We start from the raw sequence: 21,972 nt of genomic DNA, 5'->3' as shown, positions 1-21,972 counted from the left end.
AATTATGAGCTAAAAGATATCTAAAGATGTATCACTAAATTGTATGTGCAATTTCAACTATAATTGCAAATGTAACTACTCAATTTATGATCAAAAGATTCTAGGTAACTATCAGAAAAAAATATATATGTATTTGGTACTGGGAATTGAACCTAGGGGTACTTAACCACTGACCCACATCCTCGGCCCTTTTTGTTTTTTATTTTGAGACAGGGTCTCACTGAGTTGTTAGGGCCCTGTTAAGTTGTTGAGGCTAGCTTTGAATTGCAGTCCTCCTGCCTCAGCCTCCTCAGCTGCTGGTATTACAGGGATGTGCCAACGTGCCTGGCATGAATGACTTTTAAATATATAGTGATATTAAAATTTTCCCTGGGCTTTATCATTCAGTGTCTTTGAAAACATGATCCTCTTTAGTCTTCGACTTTTGGTCCTCTTCTCAAATAATCCTTTTCCTTTGGTATGCTTCTTCTCAGCAAATTTCATAATGTTTTCCTTATAAATTTTGTCATGTCTAATGTTGCATGTAGTTTCTCCAAGTGACCCCAAAACGTCTCACATTCCAGTCATCCTAATGGAACATGCATGGTTTTTGTAATTGGTAAACACATTTCCTCACAAGTAACATATTTCCTCACAAGTTTGGTCTTGTGGTGCCCAGAATTCAATATCCAGATCTTGTCTTCATTTTCTCATCAAAACAAAACAAAACAAAACAAAACAAAACTGCTCATTTTATATTTGAGCAGTTTTGTGTGTCTGATTTTGGATCATTTTAGATAAATATCTCAAAGTACTCAAAAAATGTCAAGTTGAAAAAGTCACCAAGAGAGTGGACAGGACAAAGAGTAAACATTTTGGGGGCCTTTACAGGGCACTCCACACCAAGTACCATGCATGAGATGTATCTTTTCATATTGCTCTCTTTTTTTTTTTAATTTTTATTTTTTTAGTTGTAGTTGGACACAATACCTTTAATTAACTAATTAATTAATTGATATGTGGTGCTGAGGATTGAACCTAGGGCCTCACACGTGCTAGGCAAGTGCTCTACCACTGAGCCACAACCCCAGCCCCTGCTCTCTTGTTTTTAATGACAGCTTGGTTCCTTTTGTAGGATCTCTTGTAGGTTATATTCATTTCTGGAAGTCAATAATATGGGTAGGTAATTGTTTGTTAAGACCTCCCATCATCAAAAGAAACATTTCCAGCTGCCATATACCTCGATTGAAAAGACAGTTGGGGGTGTGTATAAATGAATGCGTGGGCCTAATCATTATTCTTCCCAGATTTCAGCAATTTCTTGTTCTTTTTTTTTCCCCCTCCACTTCAGGCAGAAGATTGAGCGCAGCACTCTCACCGGCATGGACCGGGAAGTCATTGTCAGCACAGCCTTTCATTCTTTCGGCTTGGCTCTCTATGGCCAGTATATTTACTGGACAGACTTCTACACAAGAAAAATTTACCGAGCTAACAAATATGATGGGTCAGATCTGATGGCAATGACTCCAAGTTTGCCTGTTCAGCCTAAGGGTATTTGCACTGTTAGGAAAAATGAACAACAGCAGTGTAGCAATCCTTGTGATCAGTTTAATGGAGGCTGCAGCCACATCTGTGTGCCAGGTAAGGCGTTGCCCCTTGAAGGTGAAAACCTATAGAATAATCATAGTAAAAACACCTGGCAAGGGAGGTGGAAGAAATGTTCATCTTAACAAGAAGAGAAAAAGCCCAAATATCCTTGATTTCAAGGTAACTTATAAAATAGATGGGGTTATATTTTGAGGGAAAGTCTTTGCTAGGTTTCTTTTCTATTCCACACAGAGCCATCTTATGAAGGTGTTTTAAATACAAACTTGGTAAAGGTAGAAAATAAGATGAGGGCTTTGGCCATCCCACTTCATGACTTGCATAGAAAATTCCATCCATGAGCTTATGTTCCTCATAAAAAGATTTAATTTTCTGCTTAGGAAATATTGTTTGTAGTTTGAAGTATTTCTGATGATATTTTAGGGTGAGATATGTGTTTCATAGTATTTCGTGGAGAAAAATTTGAAGGAATATGTGCTTTCTGGTACTGTTACTTTGTAAATTCTACCGAGAAAAGAGAATCATTGCTCTTGCAGATGCTAGGTAGTTGTTTGAAGATTACAGTAAATTAGCACATTTATTAGAAATTGGTGGTTGTCATTCTTAATGGAAGAGTGACTCAGAATATGGTTGAAATGCTAATGGGTAAGTGTTTCATGTAGAAGCTATTGCAAAAGCTATTCTGGAGGAGACTCTGAATGTTTGCTGCACTAATCTTGTGGTTTCTCTTGTTCCCAGGTCCAAATGGAGCTGAGTGCCAGTGTCCACATGAGGGTCAATGGTATCTGGCCAATAATAATAAACACTGCATTGTGGACACTGGGGCCCGGTGTAATGCATCCTATTTCACCTGCTTCACTGGGCACTGCATCTCAGAGCAGTGGAAATGTGATAATGAAGACGACTGTGGCGATGGCAGTGATGAGCTGGAAAACGTCTGTGGTGAGTTGGACTCTCCATGCTTTTCGTGGGCGCTGAGGACATCTTTACGATAGGGCTTGGTGCAGAATCCTGTTGTGTGTGAATGAGGTTGAAATTAGTGCCTAAGAATTCTGTCAGAGCTGAAAAACGTTTATTCGGATAACTCAGACTGTACTTCTGTTAAATTACCTCTAGAATGGTTATAAGCAAAATCACTGGATTAAAATCCTGGCCATGTGGTTTATAATCTATATAGCCCTGGGAAAGTTATTTGCTTCACACAGCTCATCTGTAAAATAGAACCATCACTAGGGTTCTTGTGAGGAGCAAGAGAGCCATAATAAAAACACTTAGCATAGGGTGTGATAAGATCCCAAGACTGAGAAATCTAATATGTGATTGTTATTTTATTAATTATCATAGCCCAAAGTTTATTAATGCAATACTTGTATTGAAGTCACTCCCAGTCCTCAGCTGTCATGTGAATGGAATGAGGAAGACCATGAAAATTTATCAGGGAGGTTGAAGATTGGAAACTTTTCCTAACAGACCATGTAAGGGCTAGGAGTTTTTGTTTTCCCCAAATAAACTGTATTTAAATGCTTTCCTGTGACCGACATAAACTTTTAAATTGAGAATTGGAGTGATTTTGATTTTTTTTTCTTGCAATACTTTGTTTAAAAAAGGCATACAACATTACTTTTGCTTAAAGTGTTATCTCGCTTGGCATGCAGTCCGATTTGCAGCCGTATTTGCCTGGGAAGGTAAACTCAGAGAGTCCATTTTATTTTATTGTAGTGTTTTAGAAACTAGAACGATGCTTTTATCTAGAGGTTTTCTTTTGATGTCCCCTCCCCACCCAGCATTTCACACCTGCCTGCCTACGGCTTTCACCTGTGACAACGGGCGATGTGTCCAATATGGCTATCGCTGTGATTTCTACAATGACTGTGGGGACAACAGTGATGAGGCCGGGTGTCTGTACAGGAAATGCGATGACACCACGGAGTTTACCTGCGGTAATGGGAGGTGCATACCCATCGAGTTCGTCTGCAATGGCATAAATAACTGCCATGATAACAGCACTTCAGATGAGATAAATTGCCGTAAGTCTAACTTTAGTACTTCCTGTATTTTCGAATGTCAAGAGTTGAAATTTTTACATAAAAACAAAGGCTTTCTGAAACACAGTTTCCTTTTGATACAGTGCACTGAATTCTATAAAACACAACTCTACCTCCTTTTTATTCACTTAAATTGGTGAGTTCATGCAATTGTTGAATATTTTAATCTTGAATATTTTGTCCTTGGTTTACAAATCTGCTAGATTACAGATCCTCTTGATAAATTTTTTGTTGTTGTTTTTAAAAAATCTTTGCAAAATTCATTGCCTAAGTGTATTGTAATGTTTGTTGTGCAAAAAAACTATATTATACCATGTTGACTAAAATAGTTTTTCTCTTTAGTTTTTCTGGGAAATAGCTTTGTAGTGAATTGATTTTTGAACTGTACCTTAGCATCTTAGGAAGACAAAAGATCCAGAATGTAGGTTCTAGTATGATATTTTTAGTTTGGCTGTGATAAACCAGTTTTGTGGCTTTGTAGATAAGAGCTATTCTATACACTAGTGTATTTATTTGGGTCTTTTTTTTTTTTTTTTTGGTGGATAGAACCCAGAGCCTAGCACATGCCAGGAAAGCTTTAAAAAAAAAATTCCTATGAAAATTTCAAACATATACCAAAAAAAAAAAAAATAGTACAGCATACCCTCACCCAACTTCAACAATTATCAGCCATACATACCTTGTTTCACCTATCTCCCCATTTTTTCTAGAATTTTAAAGCAACATGGATTTCACAGATAAAGACATTTCAAAATACAACTACTGTTTTAGTCATGTTTTTTGCTGCTGTGATTAAAATACCTGACAAGAACAATTGGAGGAGGAAGAGTTTATTTGAGGGATCTCGGTTTCAGAGGTCTCGGTCCATAGAAGGGAACCCACCTCCTCTAGCCACACCTTACCTGACTTCAGTTACCACTCAGTTAATCCCTATCAGGGGATTAATTCACTGATTGGGTTAAGGTTGTCACAACCCAATCATTAAACCTCTAAACCTTGCATTTCTGACACATGAGCTTTTGAGGTCACCTCACATCAAAACCATAACGACTACAGTGCCTTTATGAAACCTAGAAAAAGCAACAATACTTACTTAATATCTTTGACCACCCAGTCTACATTCAAATTTTTTTCACCTTTACTTACTGTTAATTCTGCTCAAAATTAAGATTCAGACAAGATCTGCACATTGATTTTTTTTATTAAGATTCTTTAATCACTTTTATGTCACAACAATTCCATCCTTTTTGTCACTGATTTGGAAGAAAAATTGGCAGATTTTTTTCCTGGGAAATATCCCACATTCTGAATTTGACTACTCCTATAATTGGTCCATTGAATTAATTTCATCCCTCTTATTTTCTGTGCATGGAATTTAGAGTAGAGGTTTGATTGTGTTAGGGTCTACTCTTTGGGTAGGAGTGTTTCTGGGGAGCTGTGCATTTCTTGTTATATCACATCATGAGGCACAGAATGTTTGCTTGTCCCATTCTGCATGACAATAACATGGGTGGACCCAGGTATCATCCTGAGTCTTTCCTTACCAAGTTCCCATCAACTTTTCACCCAGTGCTTTTAGCATCCACGAATGGTCATTGCATAAATCAATTATATTCCAAAGTGGACATTGTAAAATTCTATTTTTGCTCTCCATTTATTCACTGAAGTTCTTTAAAAATAATTTTTCTTTATCAACCATTTAATGGTAATTACAATCTGCACAGTGAATTGCTTAATTCTTTCCATTTGTTTTTCAGAGTAAGGAGTTGGTGATCAGTGAACAATAAGTTTATGTTTTAATATTATTGAATTCAAGGATATCTACATATTTGTTTAAATACAATGTCCACGTTTATTCTTTTTTTTTTTTTTTGGTATCTGAATGTCCTATTTTAGGCCAGTTGAAGTTCTATCAAGTTAGTTCTCTGTCTTTGATGTGACCCCATTTGGTCTTGTATAGCATAGTCTGTTTTGTCTTGTACGTTTTCTGTCCCAGACCAGCAATTAGCTTCTTATCCAAGGAAATGTCATCCGTCTTTTTTTTTTTGGGGGTATTTAGAAATTATTGCAGTGTTGAATGCCCCTTCCTACTGGGTTTTCATTGTCTATAGGCTTATTCGGTGGACTGAATTAGGAAATGCAGTTTTTTTTAAGAAAAAAAATATTACATTTGTATTTATCATTTAAATTTATGATTATAGATTGTTCACTTAATAGATTTATAAATCCATCCTTTCTCTTATGCTTAAAATTTTGGTTCTTAATGACATTAACATAAGTTACTTGTTTCCTTTATTTTGCAATAATTTTGAAATGCCTGTAATAATTTCAAGATTATTATAACCACAGAAATAATTTTATAACAATAAATATATGCAAGGTCTTTCTTATTCTTAGATTATGCCCCCATGACATAGAGGCAATATACTGCTTTTAAACACATTTGAATTTTTTTTCTTTGTAGGGTTATAGTATCAACTTGTTTTACAGTTAGCCTCCTTTGTATTTTTGCCAAATTTTAAGAATCGCTTTTCTTTTTTCACTTTGATTACATAGTTTTATTTGTACAAAATAATGTACGTGGCTCTGAAGTTAAAACTATGACAAGGTGCATTTACAGAAGTTTTGTCATCTCTATCTATCTCAATCTTCCCACGGGGTGATGATTTTCTTTAGTTTATTTTTCATAATAATTATTGCTTTTAATAGAAACATCTCTCTCTCTTTTGCTCACTACACACACACACACACACACACACACACACACACACACACATACCCGGACACACGCTGAGCAACCCCAATCCAAAACCTAAAACTTTTTAATTGCTGACATGAACCACAGTTAGAAAATTCCACATCATGAATTGCATGAAAGTGCCTCAGGCTATCTGTATGAAAACATGAATGAATTTAGTGTTTAGACTTTGGGTTCTATCCCTAAGATATCTCATTATATATATGCAAATATTCCAAAATCCAGAAATGTCAAAATTTGAAACACTTGTTGTCCCAAGCATTTCTGAAAAGGGACACTCAAGCTGTATAATTATCTTTTTCTTCTCCTCCTCCCCCAAAAGGTAATCTTCTATTACTGTTAACAATATATCCTAGAGATCATACTGCCATTGTGTATCCACTTATAGAGCATTATTTTTATAGCTACAGATTGCTGCGTTGTGTGGATATGCCATGGTTTAGTTGAGTTGAGCCTTTGTTGATATCATTAAATTCATTAAATAAAGAATTCAATTTAAATGGCAATCTACCTCTCCTTCTCAGCTCTCTATTTGGCTCCCTGTTTAGCATCAGCTGGCAGGATCTCTTCACTAGATAATCTGTAGGTAACATCAATGTCAGGGACTGGGCTTCTCTAATTCCCCTCCTGTGGTTTGAAGTCTGTAGTAGGTCTGCTGGCATAGACAGTGTTGATACTGTATATTTGGTGGATATGTTCCAAATGTTTATCTGGTTGTCCTTTTCAAGCTGATCGCACTTGCCAGTCTGGATACACAAAATGTCAGAGTACAAACATTTGTATTCCTCGAATGTACTTGTGTGATGGTGACAATGACTGTGGAGATATGAGCGATGAAAACCCCACTTATTGCAGTGAGTATGATAAAAATCGCTTCATTTCCTGATTCTGGAGGTGCACATTTTGAGCTGAAGCCAAGATAGAACCTGGGTATCTGTACTTTTTTCAGTTATCATCTCAAAGTTTAGTTTGTGAGCAGATGCCGAAGGCACTTGCTCTAGGATGTGGGTGGAGGGGCAAGAGAAACCCCTTCCCTCTATGCCCTGCCTGAATGCTCAGCCCCCAAATATTTCCAGAGACCTCCTACAATTGGAAAGCCATTTTCCCAGTGTTGAAGCTCTTTTGTCTTCCAGAGCTCCAGGCAGGATTTGCATATTAAACTCCTACTATTTAGTCAAAATATGATGGTGGTGGCCATTAGTAACTGAAAGTATTTTTATAGCCTTTTAATATTTTAATTTCAGGAAGCTTTATTTAGCAACTTTGTTCATTAAGACAAATCAGAAGGTCTTTTTTTAAGCTGTGTAGTATCACTTTGAGACTGTTAGTGTAAACATTCATACTCTAAGAATTTAGTAATTGTCCTTCCCTGTAGTCACTGGTCACTGGTCCTCTCCCAAGCAAACCACAGGGCATGATAATAATTTTTCACTAGGCCAGGCTATCGTCTGAGACAGGAATCAGTTGTATTAAGAGCAACCTAAGGAAGCAAAATTCAGGGTGCAGCCACCAGAGAGGGCTTGGCAGATTGGAGTTTTTGCTGACCTTTCAGGGACCTTGTTTCCCTAACAATATTTCCTTGGCAAATCATCAAACCTTTTGGGCCAAAGCAAGAGAGCCTTGTAGAGGAGAAGAATGACAAGACTTAATTCAGGTTTGTGCCTGTGTATTCAAGAATATATCCGATCAGAGCCACCTAAGTTTACTTGAGAAGAGAACTAATGTTTAAACATTTGGCAGACTCTCCTGCTTTCTCAAATAAAAGTTCTGGATTATAAAAATAAAGATGATGAAAACTTTACTAACTTGATCATAGTCTAACATGGTTAAGACGTGTGTGGGGTGAACTCAGATAAAATCTCACTGCTTTTAATTACTTCAGTAGAATTTGTTTGATTTTCCACTATAGCAGAAAAATAAAACTAGTGTATTTTACATGATATATTTTATTTTATATATCACAAAGACAGTTCTTTGGTATTTCTATCAAATAGAATTTATATTTTGGATTTCTGGAATCTGAAATGGAAATTCTGGGAAACTGGGGCATATTGCCTTCTATTTATCTCCAGTACTCCTCCCTCCCCATGCAAAGCTCACATAAAAGCCCATTATTTCTCAGGTCCCAGCCTCTGTTTCTCAGCAGCTGTTATGCAGTTTAGAGGTACAGGCAGATTGCTAAGGCTGATGGGCCCATGCTGTGCCTGCTCACACCTGTCATCTTCTTTCCCTCCCCCAGCCACTCACACGTGCACCAGTAGTGAGTTCCAGTGCACATCTCCCCCGCGCTGTATTCCATCATACTGGTACTGTGATGAAGAAATTGATTGCCTCGATGGCTCCGATGAACCTGCCAATTGTGGTAAGAGAGTGAACGAGCTTGAAAGCAGAAGGTGCAGCTAGAGAACTCTGGTCTCTTTCAACCACTTCACATGCAGAGTAGAGTCATGTTGCAGGACACTAGGTCTCCCTGCTCCTGCTCCCAGCTGGGATGCCACAACAGTTCTGCAGATGTTCATTAAAGACCTGTGTAAGTTGCTGACCAGAATATGGAAGTCGCTGGTTGCTGCTGATAAAATGAGATTAGGCTCCTAATACAGTGCCTGCTTGTAGTTGTTTAATTTTCGTTGACTCTCAGTTGGAACTTCTGAATTTGGCTGAGTTCTGGCTCATAAGACTGGGAAGAGGCAAAAATGATTGGACTCTTCACACACACACACACACACACACACACACACACACACTGAAGGAGCACACCGTAGGCACACAAACTCTGTTTTGTGTCAGTGAAGCTTCTGGGGTGAAGTTCCCCAGCTGCCTGAGCTTCCTATGAACTTTGAGGGACCCTCTTGTTGTATTCCTGGAAGCCATTGTACCTTGTTTGCATTTGGAGACTGCTTTTTTAATCTGTTGATAAATCATATTGCTATATAAGTGATCAAACTATGACTGTGGGCCAGTTGTTCATCTTTATAGACAGTTTTATTAGACTGTAGTCACATATTGCCCATGGTTGCTTCCTACACAATGTCAATGTCAAGTAAGTGTGACAGAGACTATGTAGCCTGCAAGCCTATAATATTTACTGTTTGGTTGAGAAAAAGTTTACTCACCCTTGTTGTATTGTTTCATACTCCCTTTTTATGACATACAATATTCCATTGAGTGGTTATGTTATCATAGAGTTAACTGCCTCTATTATTAAGAATTGAGTTTACTTTTTTTCCTATTATTAATATTGTTATGGTAAATACTATCACATATGTATATAAATACTATCACATATAAAACTTTTTATTTAGGGGATATTTTCTTAGCACCACTAGCATAGTTTTACATTTAAATGCAGATTGTGAGTTCTAATGCTGGTGGTTACAGAGTGTTATCCAGAACTCTTTGTCAGGTTTCTTTCCCCTTACACAGAAAACAAAGGGCATGTAGTATTTTGAGGATCTGCACAAGATATAATAATTGTTAGGTGTGTACAGTAGCCACTGTTTTCACTGAGACTACTTCTTAACTCTTTTTAGCACACCATGAGCGAACGTGCTCAAGTCAAGAGTTCAAATGTGATGGTGGCAGGTGCATCCCAAAAGAATGGATTTGTGATGGTGACAATGACTGTGGGGACATGAGTGATGAAGATGAGAGACACCAATGTGGTGAGTGAGGCCAGTCACATCTTCTGCAGAGTGGCATTCAAGGGACTGGTACAGTCATTCTTCTGGGTTTGGAAGGTCTGATTGTCAGGCACATTCCTGCTTAATTGACTGCACACTCATAGAATATTGCAATTATTTGTTTTCAGTGGGTTGCATAACACCATTTTCTTTTGTTAACAAAGCTGGAAGTTCTTATCTGAGGTGTCTTAGCAGGGTGTTAATAAGAGCAGTGGCTTCCTGATTCTTGTATTTGACATTAGCCCTATACATAATGACTCTGGGGGCGGTCCACAGCTCCTCAAATGCTCTGTCTCTCTGAGGTGGGTACATGGACTGTAGCAAACACTTTACCCCTTTCTTCTTTTGCCTCATGAATCAACAATGGGTTTGGGTAACATTCTTTTATTCTGCAGACACTAACAATTCTGTGTCTACATCTCTTTCTTCCCAGTGTCATGGTTTCTGACAGCTCTTATTGACACATATTTCTCCTGTTCACCCTCATTCTACTTGGGGTAGCTGCTGTAATGTAGTTGGAGATGCACTACCTTTGGAGAAAAAAGACCTGAGTTTGAAGCACTAGCTCTTTTTCCTAGTTCTCAGATTTTGAGCCATCTAGTTAGCCATGTTAAGCTTAAATTTTCTCGTCTGTAGAATTGTCATAAAAATACCTATCTCACTAACCAGGTCCTTGGAAGGCTGTTGCAAGAGGATGGACAGCAACTTAGTGAGACCTTATCTCAAAAAATAAAAAGGGCTGGGGATGTAATTCAGTAGTAGAGCACCATTGGGTTTAATCCCCAGTACCAATAACAAAAACAAAACAAAAAACAACAAAACAAAAAACCTATCTCACTTTGTATTTATGATACTTCTTGTAATCTAAAAAATGTTATCAAAATGTTAAGGCATTTGGTATCCAATTAATACAATGGAAGAGAATTTTTGAAGCCTAAGGGGAAAAATATGATCTTCTGTTAATTTTAGGAAAACTAGGTGAGGTGTTTTATTATGTTGATTTCTTTTGAAAAATCCAGAGTCTAAAGCAATTAAAATGGGACTTTTGGAGGTACTTATGTCATGATCTATTATTATTGTAGCCAGATGATTTGTCTTCCTGCTTTCCTCCCATTTTCTTTCATCCATCAGAGTGTTCAGTACCATAAGCAAGAGAACAGACTATTTGTAAAGACTGTCATCTGATTCTTGTGTGCTTTGGTTTCAGAGGCTCAAAACTGCTCAAGTTCCGAGTTTTTCTGTGTAAATAGCAGACCTCCAGCCAGGAAATGCATTCCCCAGTCCTGGGTCTGTGATGGCGATGCGGATTGTGCTGATGCCTTTGATGAGCATCAGAACTGCACCAGGAGATCTTGCTCTGGAGATGAATTCACCTGCAGTAACGGACTGTGCATCCGATCAACATACAGGTGAATTGGGGATGGAAAAATCTCCCAGAAACCTCAAATACCTGAGGGTCAGGGTTGACTTATCCATGAAGCCAGTAGCCACAGTACCTAGAACCCACAGCAAGAAGATGTTTGAATTCCTTTGAAATCCAAAGGAAAAAAAAGAATAACGTTGGTCAAAGAGAGCATTTTAACATGCAATATTGACATGGCTGCCCTTATATCAATGTGGTCACCTAACAGAATTTTAAATAATTTTATGGATAAAGGGGACCATGAAGGCAAAAGTGTGTAGCACCCATGAAAGTTATCATATGGCCTTGCGCAGAGATAGGGAGATGAATGCACTGGGCTTGATGTAAGAAAGTTCTTTCTCAAAGCCAGTGACCCTCTTCATTTTCCACTTGGAGTAAAAGCATGGGAGCAAAAATTTTTCACTTTCCTGTCTCAGCTGTAAGAAAAATAACAGTGCAAGCATGATGATAAATGGAGCTTGGCACTTAGCTCAGGGTCAAGGAGACAACAGGGAGAGGCGGGGGGTGGGGAGTGAACTGAGATGTGTGTTCTAGCTGAAGACTGCAAACATTGTTCAGCATGCAGGAGTGTAGGGGGCTAGATCTTCTGATGCTCCTTTTAAAGGAAAAGTTGGAAATACGGATTTCCATGCAAAATATTCTGACTTTAAATGTCTCCCCCCACCCAAATATTTAAATTCTTAAAATACTGTGTGGGTCAAACTGATTTAGCTCATAGCTCGACAGTTTGGGGGATCACTCCTGTAATATCCTATTGTGTATCCTATTAGCACTTTCTTCAAATATGCCACTTCAAGTGATTTATATTTTCTTAATACCCCAAACTTGTATCGCCCCCATTTAGCAAATATTTGGATATAGAAGGAAGGGTAATTCTGATGGACAAGAAAAATAGTAAGAGCATTAATAAAGATAGGGGAGCCCAGAAAGGGGTTTTTACAAGGGCAGAAGAGGTGAGTTTGATGTCGTAGGACTTCCTGAGGTGAAAATATATGCTAGGCATTTAGACACATGGAATGGAAGCTAAGAAAGATATTGCATGTGCCATGGATGGTTAAAGGCCTCACAGGCATACTGAGAGCTTCGGAACTGTCAGCTTATATCCTGCTGGGGAAGGAGATGGCAAGCTAGAGGAAGCAGGCCCAGGACTGGAGCAACAGAATTTCTGGGGCTATTTGCTTTAGTGGCAGATGTCCATCAGTAGGTGCTGACTTGCATCTGGGATACAGTGTGGTGTAAATTGCATGTTTATGATGGGGTCCTGGAGAAGAAGAGAAGGTTAAGTCATGTTCTGTGAAGGCTGAAAATGAAGCAGGGGCTTAGCATGATGATCAAAGATTAGAAATGATTAAAGTAAATAAATGTTATGTAGAAAATGTGCTCTACAGGATGTCTCATCCCTGATGAGGACCAAGTGGACTTTGCCAAATGGGCAGAATTTCTTCATTGTCAATTGGAAGATATTCAGGAGTAGGGAACTGTCTCATTTTGTAGTGAAACTGCATTCAACATGCTTTGTTTGTATTTAACTACTTCTCTTTGGTTCTGAATATAGTAAATAGTTAATATCATTAGTCTTAGATATTAATATATTCTGAAAACCTAGGCATAAAATCTATGGAATACAATTCTAACAAGGCTTAATTTTGGTCAGACTCTGTTTTTTTTTTTTTCTTTTTTTTTTTTTTTTTTTTTTGCTCCCTTTCTAAGCATTCTGAGCTCTGCTTTGTTCTTACTCTGATCTCCCAGATGACTTATTTCTGTCTGAATAGATTTCTACTGACTTAATTCATCTTTCCTTTTCTTCTTCTCTCTTGACCTCCTTCCCTTCTCTCTTTCTATTTCTCTCCCTTCCTATCCTTTTCCCCCTGAAATTTCCAAATTGCTTTTGCCCAGGGATATGGCAAAACAGAACAGGAAAAACAATGAGAATAATAACAACAACCAAAAAAATCCCCCCCAAAAAATCCAAAAATCCCATATGCCTGGAAGCCTGAGCTATAGGGTTTAAAATAACTTCTGTGTGTCTGGAGCACCATTAGCCTCCAAGTGTCCTGTTAACGTGTATCTTCTTGCTTGCTTGGCAGAATGCGTGCTCCCCAATTTGGTTCGTTGGATGGGATTACTTTTCCTATTGACTGTTTTCCTGGGCTTGTTATTAATGCTGCCAAAGCACCTGCCTAAGATTGAGTTTTGAGCAGCTCACTGGAATAATGACATACAATTATGCCTAAAATCCTGGTGATTTGTTTACCTGACTTTCCCTCTTGAGCTGGAATTAAACTAGAGAGAGGAAAACATTGGTGTCTCAAAGCATTCAGAAATGAGTTGTAATAGCTCCCATGAGGCCAAGTAGGGCTGAGCCAGTGTGCTGTGGTCCTGGCTTTCTTCACAGGTCCATGCATATGTTGTGGTGTTAATCACATTGGCAGGGACCTGGGTCTGTGGATGGCAACTGCGATTAGCAAGTTGATTGTAGGTTGTTGGTAAGATTGATCACATTCACCTTCCGTGCCTTTTAGGGTCTTGCAATGTTCTGCCTCCAGCTCCTGGGCCTTCTATCGTAAATTGTGTGAATTATCAAAATGAGTTTTGTCTGTCCTTAGCCTAAATTCCTTTACACTTAGGATGAGTTTGCTATTGTCAGCAGAACCCTCTTTAGTAATCATGACTTTTATGGGATCTTGGAATAGTGTAGAGAAGAAAGACCTGTTTGGTTTACATCACTTGAGGGAACTATATGGTCCTCATGCCTGGGAATGTTAGGTCCCCAAATAGCTTCTAGGACTACAATAGGCCTTCTTCCTTTGCCAATATTCATGTTAATCTACTAATTTTCCCTCCTTCCCAGAACCATAATGTTCCATATCTCATGATAAATGGCCATGGGACTATGGAAGGATAGAATGAATAGGACTGCTAGTGCAAATATGATTCCAGTTGGAAGAGAACATGTTCTTAGCAGACACACCCAATGATCTTAACCTTTACAGTACACAATACTCACCCTTTTGAGTTTCTAACTTGGGTATGGGTACTACAGTCACTGGGATATTGACTGTGCAATTAAGCTATCTTATTATCTGAGGAATATTCTAATCTACCAACTAGGGGAAAAGATGAATGTGGGTTTTTTTTTTTTAAAAGCTCTAGATCCACATTCTCATGGTAGCACCTGGGCATGCTGTACAAATGCCACATTATTATTGGTGAGGAAGATGAAGTTTCTGGAGGGAAGGGGACCGAGTCATTGCCCATCTTATTGAAATGATCAAGCTTAAGCTGTCATTCAGGTGGATAGAGAAGAAACACTTGGATGAGAGATGAGTCTTGTCAGCCACTCTGGGTCCCTTCACACAGGTGTGACCGGCGCAATGACTGTGGTGACTATAGTGATGAGAGGGGCTGCTCCTACCCGACCTGCAGTAAGAGTCAGTTTACCTGTCAGAATGGGCGCTGCATTAGTGAGGACTTTGTCTGTGATGAGGAGAACGACTGTGGGGACAACTCTGATGAGCTGGAGCACCTGTGCCACACCCCAGAAGCCACATGCCCGCCTCATCAGTTCAAATGTGACAATGGGCGCTGCCTCGAGATGGTGAAAGTCTGCAACCACCTGGATGACTGTTCCGACAACAGTGATGAGAAAGGCTGTGGTGAGTACACTGGAAAACTTACCAAAAGGACAGAGGCGGCTAACGGCTTGGTGTGGATTCTCAATCCTTCAAGACTGACCAGGACTTTACCATCTGTTTTCTGTGCACATTTCCAAAAATTTCTTGTGGCTTTGATATCAAAAGGCAAAGATTTCCTGGCATGCAAGACAGGCACACCACCATATTTTGGGAGATAATTCTTGAGTTAAGCAACCATTAGAGAGAATAGAAGATGAACAAATATTCAGGCCATTTTTTTTAAGAGGTCTGCTGAATAAGGTGCCCAAGAATGAACAGTGTTGTTTATCTTTAGACCCTTGGAATGACGTATTGCCTGAAGCATCTCTCTTCTAGGACTGTTTAGCTGGCTCTTCAGTTTTGTCCTCGGGTGCTCAATAGGAGAATTTTAATCTCCTCCTTACCCCACCACCATAAGCAAACCAGTCGAGAATTTACAAAATGGGTACTGTTTGCTTAGCAGCATCTTGAATTCCTGTTTGTGGCGTTTGATCACAGGAGCATTGTATGCTGGCATTGTCTCTTTAATCAAAGGCAAATGCTTTGAAAGAAAGGTCATATCTTTTTATTTATTTTGTTTTCTTCCACTGATTCACTATCAGTGGTCATTAAGTGCATTGCCTAATTGACCCAGAATATATAATGTGGTTTCTGTTCTTTTTTTTTTTTTTTTTTTATTGGATGTGGTTTCTGTTCTTAACATAAAAATCAAGCCCTAGACAGAGAAACTCAGAGAGAAAGTGCTATGAAAATTTAGAGAAGGGAATACATACGTATAACATAAAAAAATGCAAAAACTAATTATTTTCTCTAATACAAGAAAAACTACTGTTAGTTTCTACCAAAAGTTTAAAAAAACATTAAATAAATAAAAATAACACCTATTACTTTTAGATATTTATACCAAAACTCTTAAGAGAATTTTCTTATATTTAGTCCTAATTTGGTTAGATTCTCATTAGGCTTTAATTAATTTTGCTGTGCCTATTGAAACCAAAACCAAATTCTCAATTGTACATAATGCAAATGTAAAATTTTAGTTTGATCTCATGAGGTCTCTTCCAAAGGTAGTAAACATCTACTCTTATAACCAGAACAAATCTGGTTGATCATGTAAACACTCTTTCTTTTGCAAATAATACAACTTTAGCCTGTAGATATGAAATGAATTGCTTAGTGTTACCTGGTAAATCAGCAGCAGTATAAGGTCTGATTTTTTTTTTTTTATTTTATTTTATTTTTTTTTTAGCACATGAAGTAATTTTTAATCTGTGGCTCCTGGCTGAATAGAGAATTAATAAGCACCTGTTCCCCTCCCTTTGCAGATGGTTTCTGAGTGAGCTTGGCTATGTGTCACAGGACCAGCCAAGGCACACCTACTGTTGTGGTGCTCCTGGTGATGAGCTCACGCCCATGCTCATGCTGTCCTGTGAGAGGCACATGGTGATAACTTTTTGCCACTCTGTAGTCAGTGGTGGCAAGCTGGTAGCTTGAGAATGGCCGGGGTGTGCCTATTCCATCACTGAAATAGGCGATATTACAAATCAGCCTTTCCCCTCTTCCTTAAGGGGATTCTGTTTTGCCTACACTCTAGGCAGGACCCTCTGTTCTCCTTTCTCCTGCCATTTTATTTTTAAAACTATTGTTTAATGAGAGGTTGGCAAACACAGCACTAGAAGTCAGCTACCTTTGTTACTAGTATTGAGTGTGAAAACCACAGTTGAAAGATTAAGTGGGAGAGAAAGTTGAAAAAATAGTGGCTTTTGAATCACCCCGTGGTTGACAGTCTTCTGGCGTGATTCATTAAGAATTGATATTGCCAGGAGAAATGTTGACATCACTGACATTTTTTATACCAAAATAATAATAACAACTGTCTTTTACCTACAGGCATTAATGAGTGCCAGGATCCTTCCATCAGTGGCTGTGACCACAACTGCACAGATACCCTCACAAGTTTCTATTGCTCTTGTCATCCTGGCTACAAGCTTATGTCTGACAAGCGGACTTGTGTTGATGTTGATGAGTGCAAGGAGACACCCTATGTCTGCAGCCAGAAGTGTGAGAACGTGATAGGCTCCTACATCTGCAAGTGTGCCCCAGGCTACATCCGTGAGCCAGATGGGAAGACCTGCCGGCAGAACAGTAACATTGAACCCTATCTCATTTTTAGCAACCGTTACTACTTGAGAAATTTAACTGTAGATGGCTATTCTTACTCGCTCATTTTACAAGGACTGGGCAATGTTGTGGCACTGGATTTTGACAGAGTAGAAAAGAGATTGTACTGGATTGATAGAGAGAGGCAAGTCATCGAGAGGATGTTTCTGAACAAGACAAACAGGGAGACAATCATAAGCCACAGACTACCAGCTGCAGAAAGTCTGGCTGTTGACTGGGTTGCCAGGTGAGGAAACACTGATGAGCTTTTTTAAAAGTTAAAAATTACAAGGAAAATACTGTGTTTTATCTGGATAGGGAATTGAATCTTTTCAACCTGTGTTAATATGTGGATGCATTTAATACTTCTGCATGTATTTTTTTTCTGCTTTTTACTTAATACTCAAATAGGATATCACAGAACTTTAGTGATTGTAAGAATTTCTGATATTACTTTTATGGAGAAGGGTATCACAAGGGAGGAAAGAACCCCGCTATCTGTAGGCCTTCAGTTAACTGGAGATGATATTAAGGACTGATCCTCACATTCATTGGTGCATTCAGTCATTTAAATATGCTGAGTACCTCCTCCCTGCCAGGTGTGATGGTGGGCACTGGGGACCAGGAGGTGAACAGGCAGGCAAAGCCCTTGCTGTTCTGGAGTCCACAGGCTTGCTTCCAATGCTTAATCATCCCCAAATCTGGGTTCGTCATGAGGCAGAAGATGGCTGATCTGAAATGCTTTTCTTTTGAGATAGTTCTTCTAGAGACTGAGGGTTTTCAAGGTAGGACGATGATGTTATAATTGAAACTTCACCTGATCAGGCATACTTCTTAATGTCTCTGTTGCATATCAAGTCTGTTAGATACTTGGAAGCATAAGCCAGTTGACTGTGTGGTTAATAGACATGAAGCTATAGGCACTAATGTAAATATTCTAGTTGCAATCAGCCCAGACCTCCAGGTGGCTCCTTGCTTTGTGGCCATCTTCAGGGGAAAGGGCCTAAAACCAGAGGGAGAATTTGGTGCCTGGTTCTCCCTGAGCAGCTGGCCTGCCAGACGTGCTTCTAAGTTCTTGCTGAATAATGTATGAAGCATTGACAGCATGAATATGAATATGGCTCTACTCCATGTCCAAAAACATAGTGATTAATGATTTACAGGAACAGAACTAACCATGGTCCAATTCCTGTCCCCATCATTTGCTGCAGTGCAGGGGAAAATAATACTATTACTCAAAGATAATGTCATTTAACCCTCTCCCCCCCAAACTGGTAGAATATTATTTCCGTCTGGGTTTCAGCCCTTTTTTTTCTTTACTGTGACATATTCTTGATCAGAAAGGAGAATTATTTCTATGTGTGGTAGTGAGGAAGACAGAGCAAGGAAATCTGAGTGAGGCTGGGGGAAAATGGCCCACACCTTTTCTCAAAAGTCTAGGAAGAAGCACAGCCAGGCTAAATAGTCCTTAAAACTCAGTCACATTTGCATTGGTAGGAGACATAAGATAGGAACTACATTGAAATTAGAAACGTGTCCCCCCAACATTAATACAACATTAATTCAAATTAATACATTATTCAGCAAGAACTTAATACAAAAGTGCACAGCCAATATGAGATTGTTTAGTTTCCAAAGCTTTTAAACTTGATCTAATTTTTAAATTTGTTTTAATTAGTTATGCATAACAGTAGAATGCACTTTGATGCATCATATATAATGGAGTATAATTTCTCATTCTTCTGATTGTACATGATATAGAATCACACCAGCCATATAGTTGTATATGTACAGAGGGTAATAATATCTGAGCTACTGATTTTTAAAAACACCACTATGCATGTTGGAAGATAGTGCTGGCTCTTCGTCTTCTTAATATTTCCAGTAGTGCAGACAGAGAAGGTCTTCATGTTCTCTCCAAGCGTCTGATCACAGGATCAGTCTTTCAACTATGGAGTGAAGAGAACTTAATGGAAATGCAGGAACCTCAACAGAGTAGAAGTGCCCTGTGGTGGAGTGTAGCCAATCTACGAGGACTTGAATTCCTGCTCTGCCACTTACTAGTTATATAACATTGGGGCTTCTGCAGTCTCATCAGGAAGATGGGAATAATAGTATCTCCTTTCAGGGTTGCTGTGATCTTACAATGTCTTAAAAATTTCTTAGTCTAGGGCCTAGCATTTACTAAGTATTCAATATATAGCTACTACTATTATTGGTATTCTTGGCCACTACAGTGATGGAATCCAAGATGTAGATTGTGGTCATCTCACTCATTGGGACTTACTCAAGTGTCTTAATTGGCAAGGCATGTCCATTTATTCATTTATCCCTCCTCATAAGAGCCCAGTTGGACTGGGCTTATGTCATGCAAAGAAGCATTTAAGCCCTTTAGAAGAAGACATTCTCTGTTCAGTTGGTATTGATGACCCTCCAATTCTAGGAATATTGATCTTTTGGGATATTTTAAGATTCTGATGAAAACCTGGGCCCCTTGATGGATAAAAGCACTTACCCACTTGTGCTTACACAATTTGCATCAGTTTTGGATGGTGTACAGACCCCCAAAGTCTAGACTTCTTTGATTACAAACACCTGCTCTACAGAAAATAAATTGGTTTTATTGAACATCAGTACACTTAGACCTGAAACGCCCCTGAGACAGAAGTTTCTAACAGATTCTAATACATTGCCAAGGCTTCTTAAGTTCGATTAAGTAAAATACATCATAACATAAGAAACTCATTCTGCCAGTCTGACTGGGCCATGATGGGCGAGGTACCCCTTTACATCAAGGGTGTCAGAATTCAGAGTTCCTTTGTGCACACTAGACAAGTCCGTTTCCTTGATTCCACCATTCAAACCGTAATTCACGGCACCTGTTTCTGCTTCCCCACCCTGTAAACCTTGGCACTGCCTGAGAAGGTGCCTTTGGCCACAGGAAGGAGGTAAAACCAGACTCCTGCTGTGAGGTGTGGCCTCAGAATTCCCTACATGACATCCCCTGAAAGTGGGAACTGTAGCAGACACTCTGGTACCTTCCATTGCCTCATTGCTGCAAAGTTAACTTCAGACTCCCTCCCACCTTCTTTTGGCCTGAGAAATGTGCCTTCTAACAGCTGCCTGTATGATTCTCAGGAAGCTTGAACAGGAAATTGGGTGGCTGAACCAAGTGATTCTGTCAGTAACCCCTTGCTCTCTATTTCAGGAAGCTTTACTGGGTGGATGCCCACCTTGATAGCCTCTTCGTCTCTGACCTGGAAGGTCGATACCGCCGCACCCTGGCCCAGCACTGTGTGGATGCCAACAACACCTTTTGCTTTGATAATCCCAGAGGAATTGTCCTTCACCCTCAATATGGGTATTGTCTCCCTGTAATTTTGGGCTCTTCTTTTATGCCCTTATTCCACCTCTGTTATCAAAAAGGCTGTTCACGTGACTCTCTCAAGGCCAGTATCTTGCTGGGATTTGTCTTCTGCTTTTCCTACCTGGTAAATGGTTTAGTATAATGGGTAGAAGCATGGCTTGTTCAAGTGATCCTCATCTGCTCTTCTGTTATCTTTGCCATGGCACACATTTTCATTTTTTTTTTTCAAGTTACACGTTTTGGCTGCATGCAAAGAATACTGTGGTAAAAAAAACATTTTTTTTCCTGGACTCTCCATGTCAAATCACTGAAGTCCATAGTTAATCATTCTTCCTTGAGCATTTCCTGTACCTCATCCCCTTTTATCTCTTCTAGATTATTTTCTGTTAGCTTTCTTCCCTTTCTAAGAGGCTCTGTGGGATATAAACTCCATTTCTCTAAAGGGAGAAAAGCTGTGTCTTTTGGCTATTGACTTCCTTCAGCTCAGGGACTGACCCTCTGTTTGCTCCTATAGGCATGTCTACTGGGCAGACTGGGCTTACCATGCGTACATTGGGAGAATGGGCATGGATGGATCCAATAAGTCTGTGATTATCTCTACCAAGTTAGAGTGGCCCAATGCCATCACCATCGATTACACCAATGATCTCCTGTACTGGGCAGATGCTCACCTGGGTTACATTGAGTAAGTAATAGAAAAGAACAAAACAACAGGGCCACTGTTTAGTGCAGATTACAGGGTTTGTACTTCCAGCGTATTTGTCCTGTGCATCTTTTAGCTGGCCTGAGTCCATTTCTATGAAATTCCTATTAAGTAGTTCACTGAGCCCTATGGTATGGTACAGTAGAAAGAGAGTGAACTTTGAAGTTGTACTATCAGGGTTGATAACTTGGTACTTTCACTTCTTCTTTTTCTTCTTCTTCTAGAAAATAAAGTTAGTAATCTCTCCCCTTAATATTCAATACCCACCTTGATTTCCTTTTCCCTTTGCTTTGTTTTCCCCTCCCAAATATATGATTAATTTCATGGTTTCCATATAGTCCTTGAAAAAATAAAAGGAACAAAAGCATTGGTGCATTATTGATAAGTAAAATATTTTGCCTAGCAACAGGGTCTGTTATCATTTATTCAATGTCATAATACATTGAAACCTTTCTGGCATCAGGATAATTTTTTAAAATTGTGTGAAGTATTATAATAGGCAGTGAAAATTCTTATTTTAAAAAAATATTTATTTTTTAGGTGTAGTTGGACACAATACCTTTATTTATTTATTTTTA

General features: G+C 38.9%; 1 protein-coding gene across 2 annotated transcripts in view; it reads left to right on the top strand.

The window, feature by feature from the left end:
- The window catches only part of LRP2 (LDL receptor related protein 2), a gene marked incomplete at both ends in the record, with an annotated part of 198,841 nt that overhangs the window by 135,967 nt on the left and 40,902 nt on the right, over positions 1-21,972 (top strand). For both annotated transcript variants that reach the window (XM_081262364.1, XM_081262363.1), the window contains 11 exons: positions 1,331-1,620; positions 2,323-2,526; positions 3,369-3,611; positions 7,116-7,241; positions 8,627-8,749; positions 9,918-10,049; positions 11,275-11,476; positions 14,851-15,146; positions 17,055-17,571; positions 20,533-20,685; positions 21,206-21,376. In XM_081262364.1, the coding sequence (XP_081118490.1) occupies positions 1,331-1,620; positions 2,323-2,526; positions 3,369-3,611; positions 7,116-7,241; positions 8,627-8,749; positions 9,918-10,049; positions 11,275-11,476; positions 14,851-15,146; positions 17,055-17,571; positions 20,533-20,685; positions 21,206-21,376 (2,457 nt within the window). The remainder of the gene's footprint in view (positions 1-1,330; positions 1,621-2,322; positions 2,527-3,368; positions 3,612-7,115; positions 7,242-8,626; positions 8,750-9,917; positions 10,050-11,274; positions 11,477-14,850; positions 15,147-17,054; positions 17,572-20,532; positions 20,686-21,205; positions 21,377-21,972) is intronic.

The sequence above is a fragment of the Spermophilus citellus genome (genome assembly GCF_964194105.1).
Source record: "Spermophilus citellus genome assembly, chromosome: 11".
NCBI classification, from domain to species: domain Eukaryota; kingdom Metazoa; phylum Chordata; class Mammalia; order Rodentia; family Sciuridae; genus Spermophilus; species Spermophilus citellus.
Note: the sequence above shows the minus strand (reverse complement) of the source record. Positions and strands in the feature narration are given on the sequence as shown.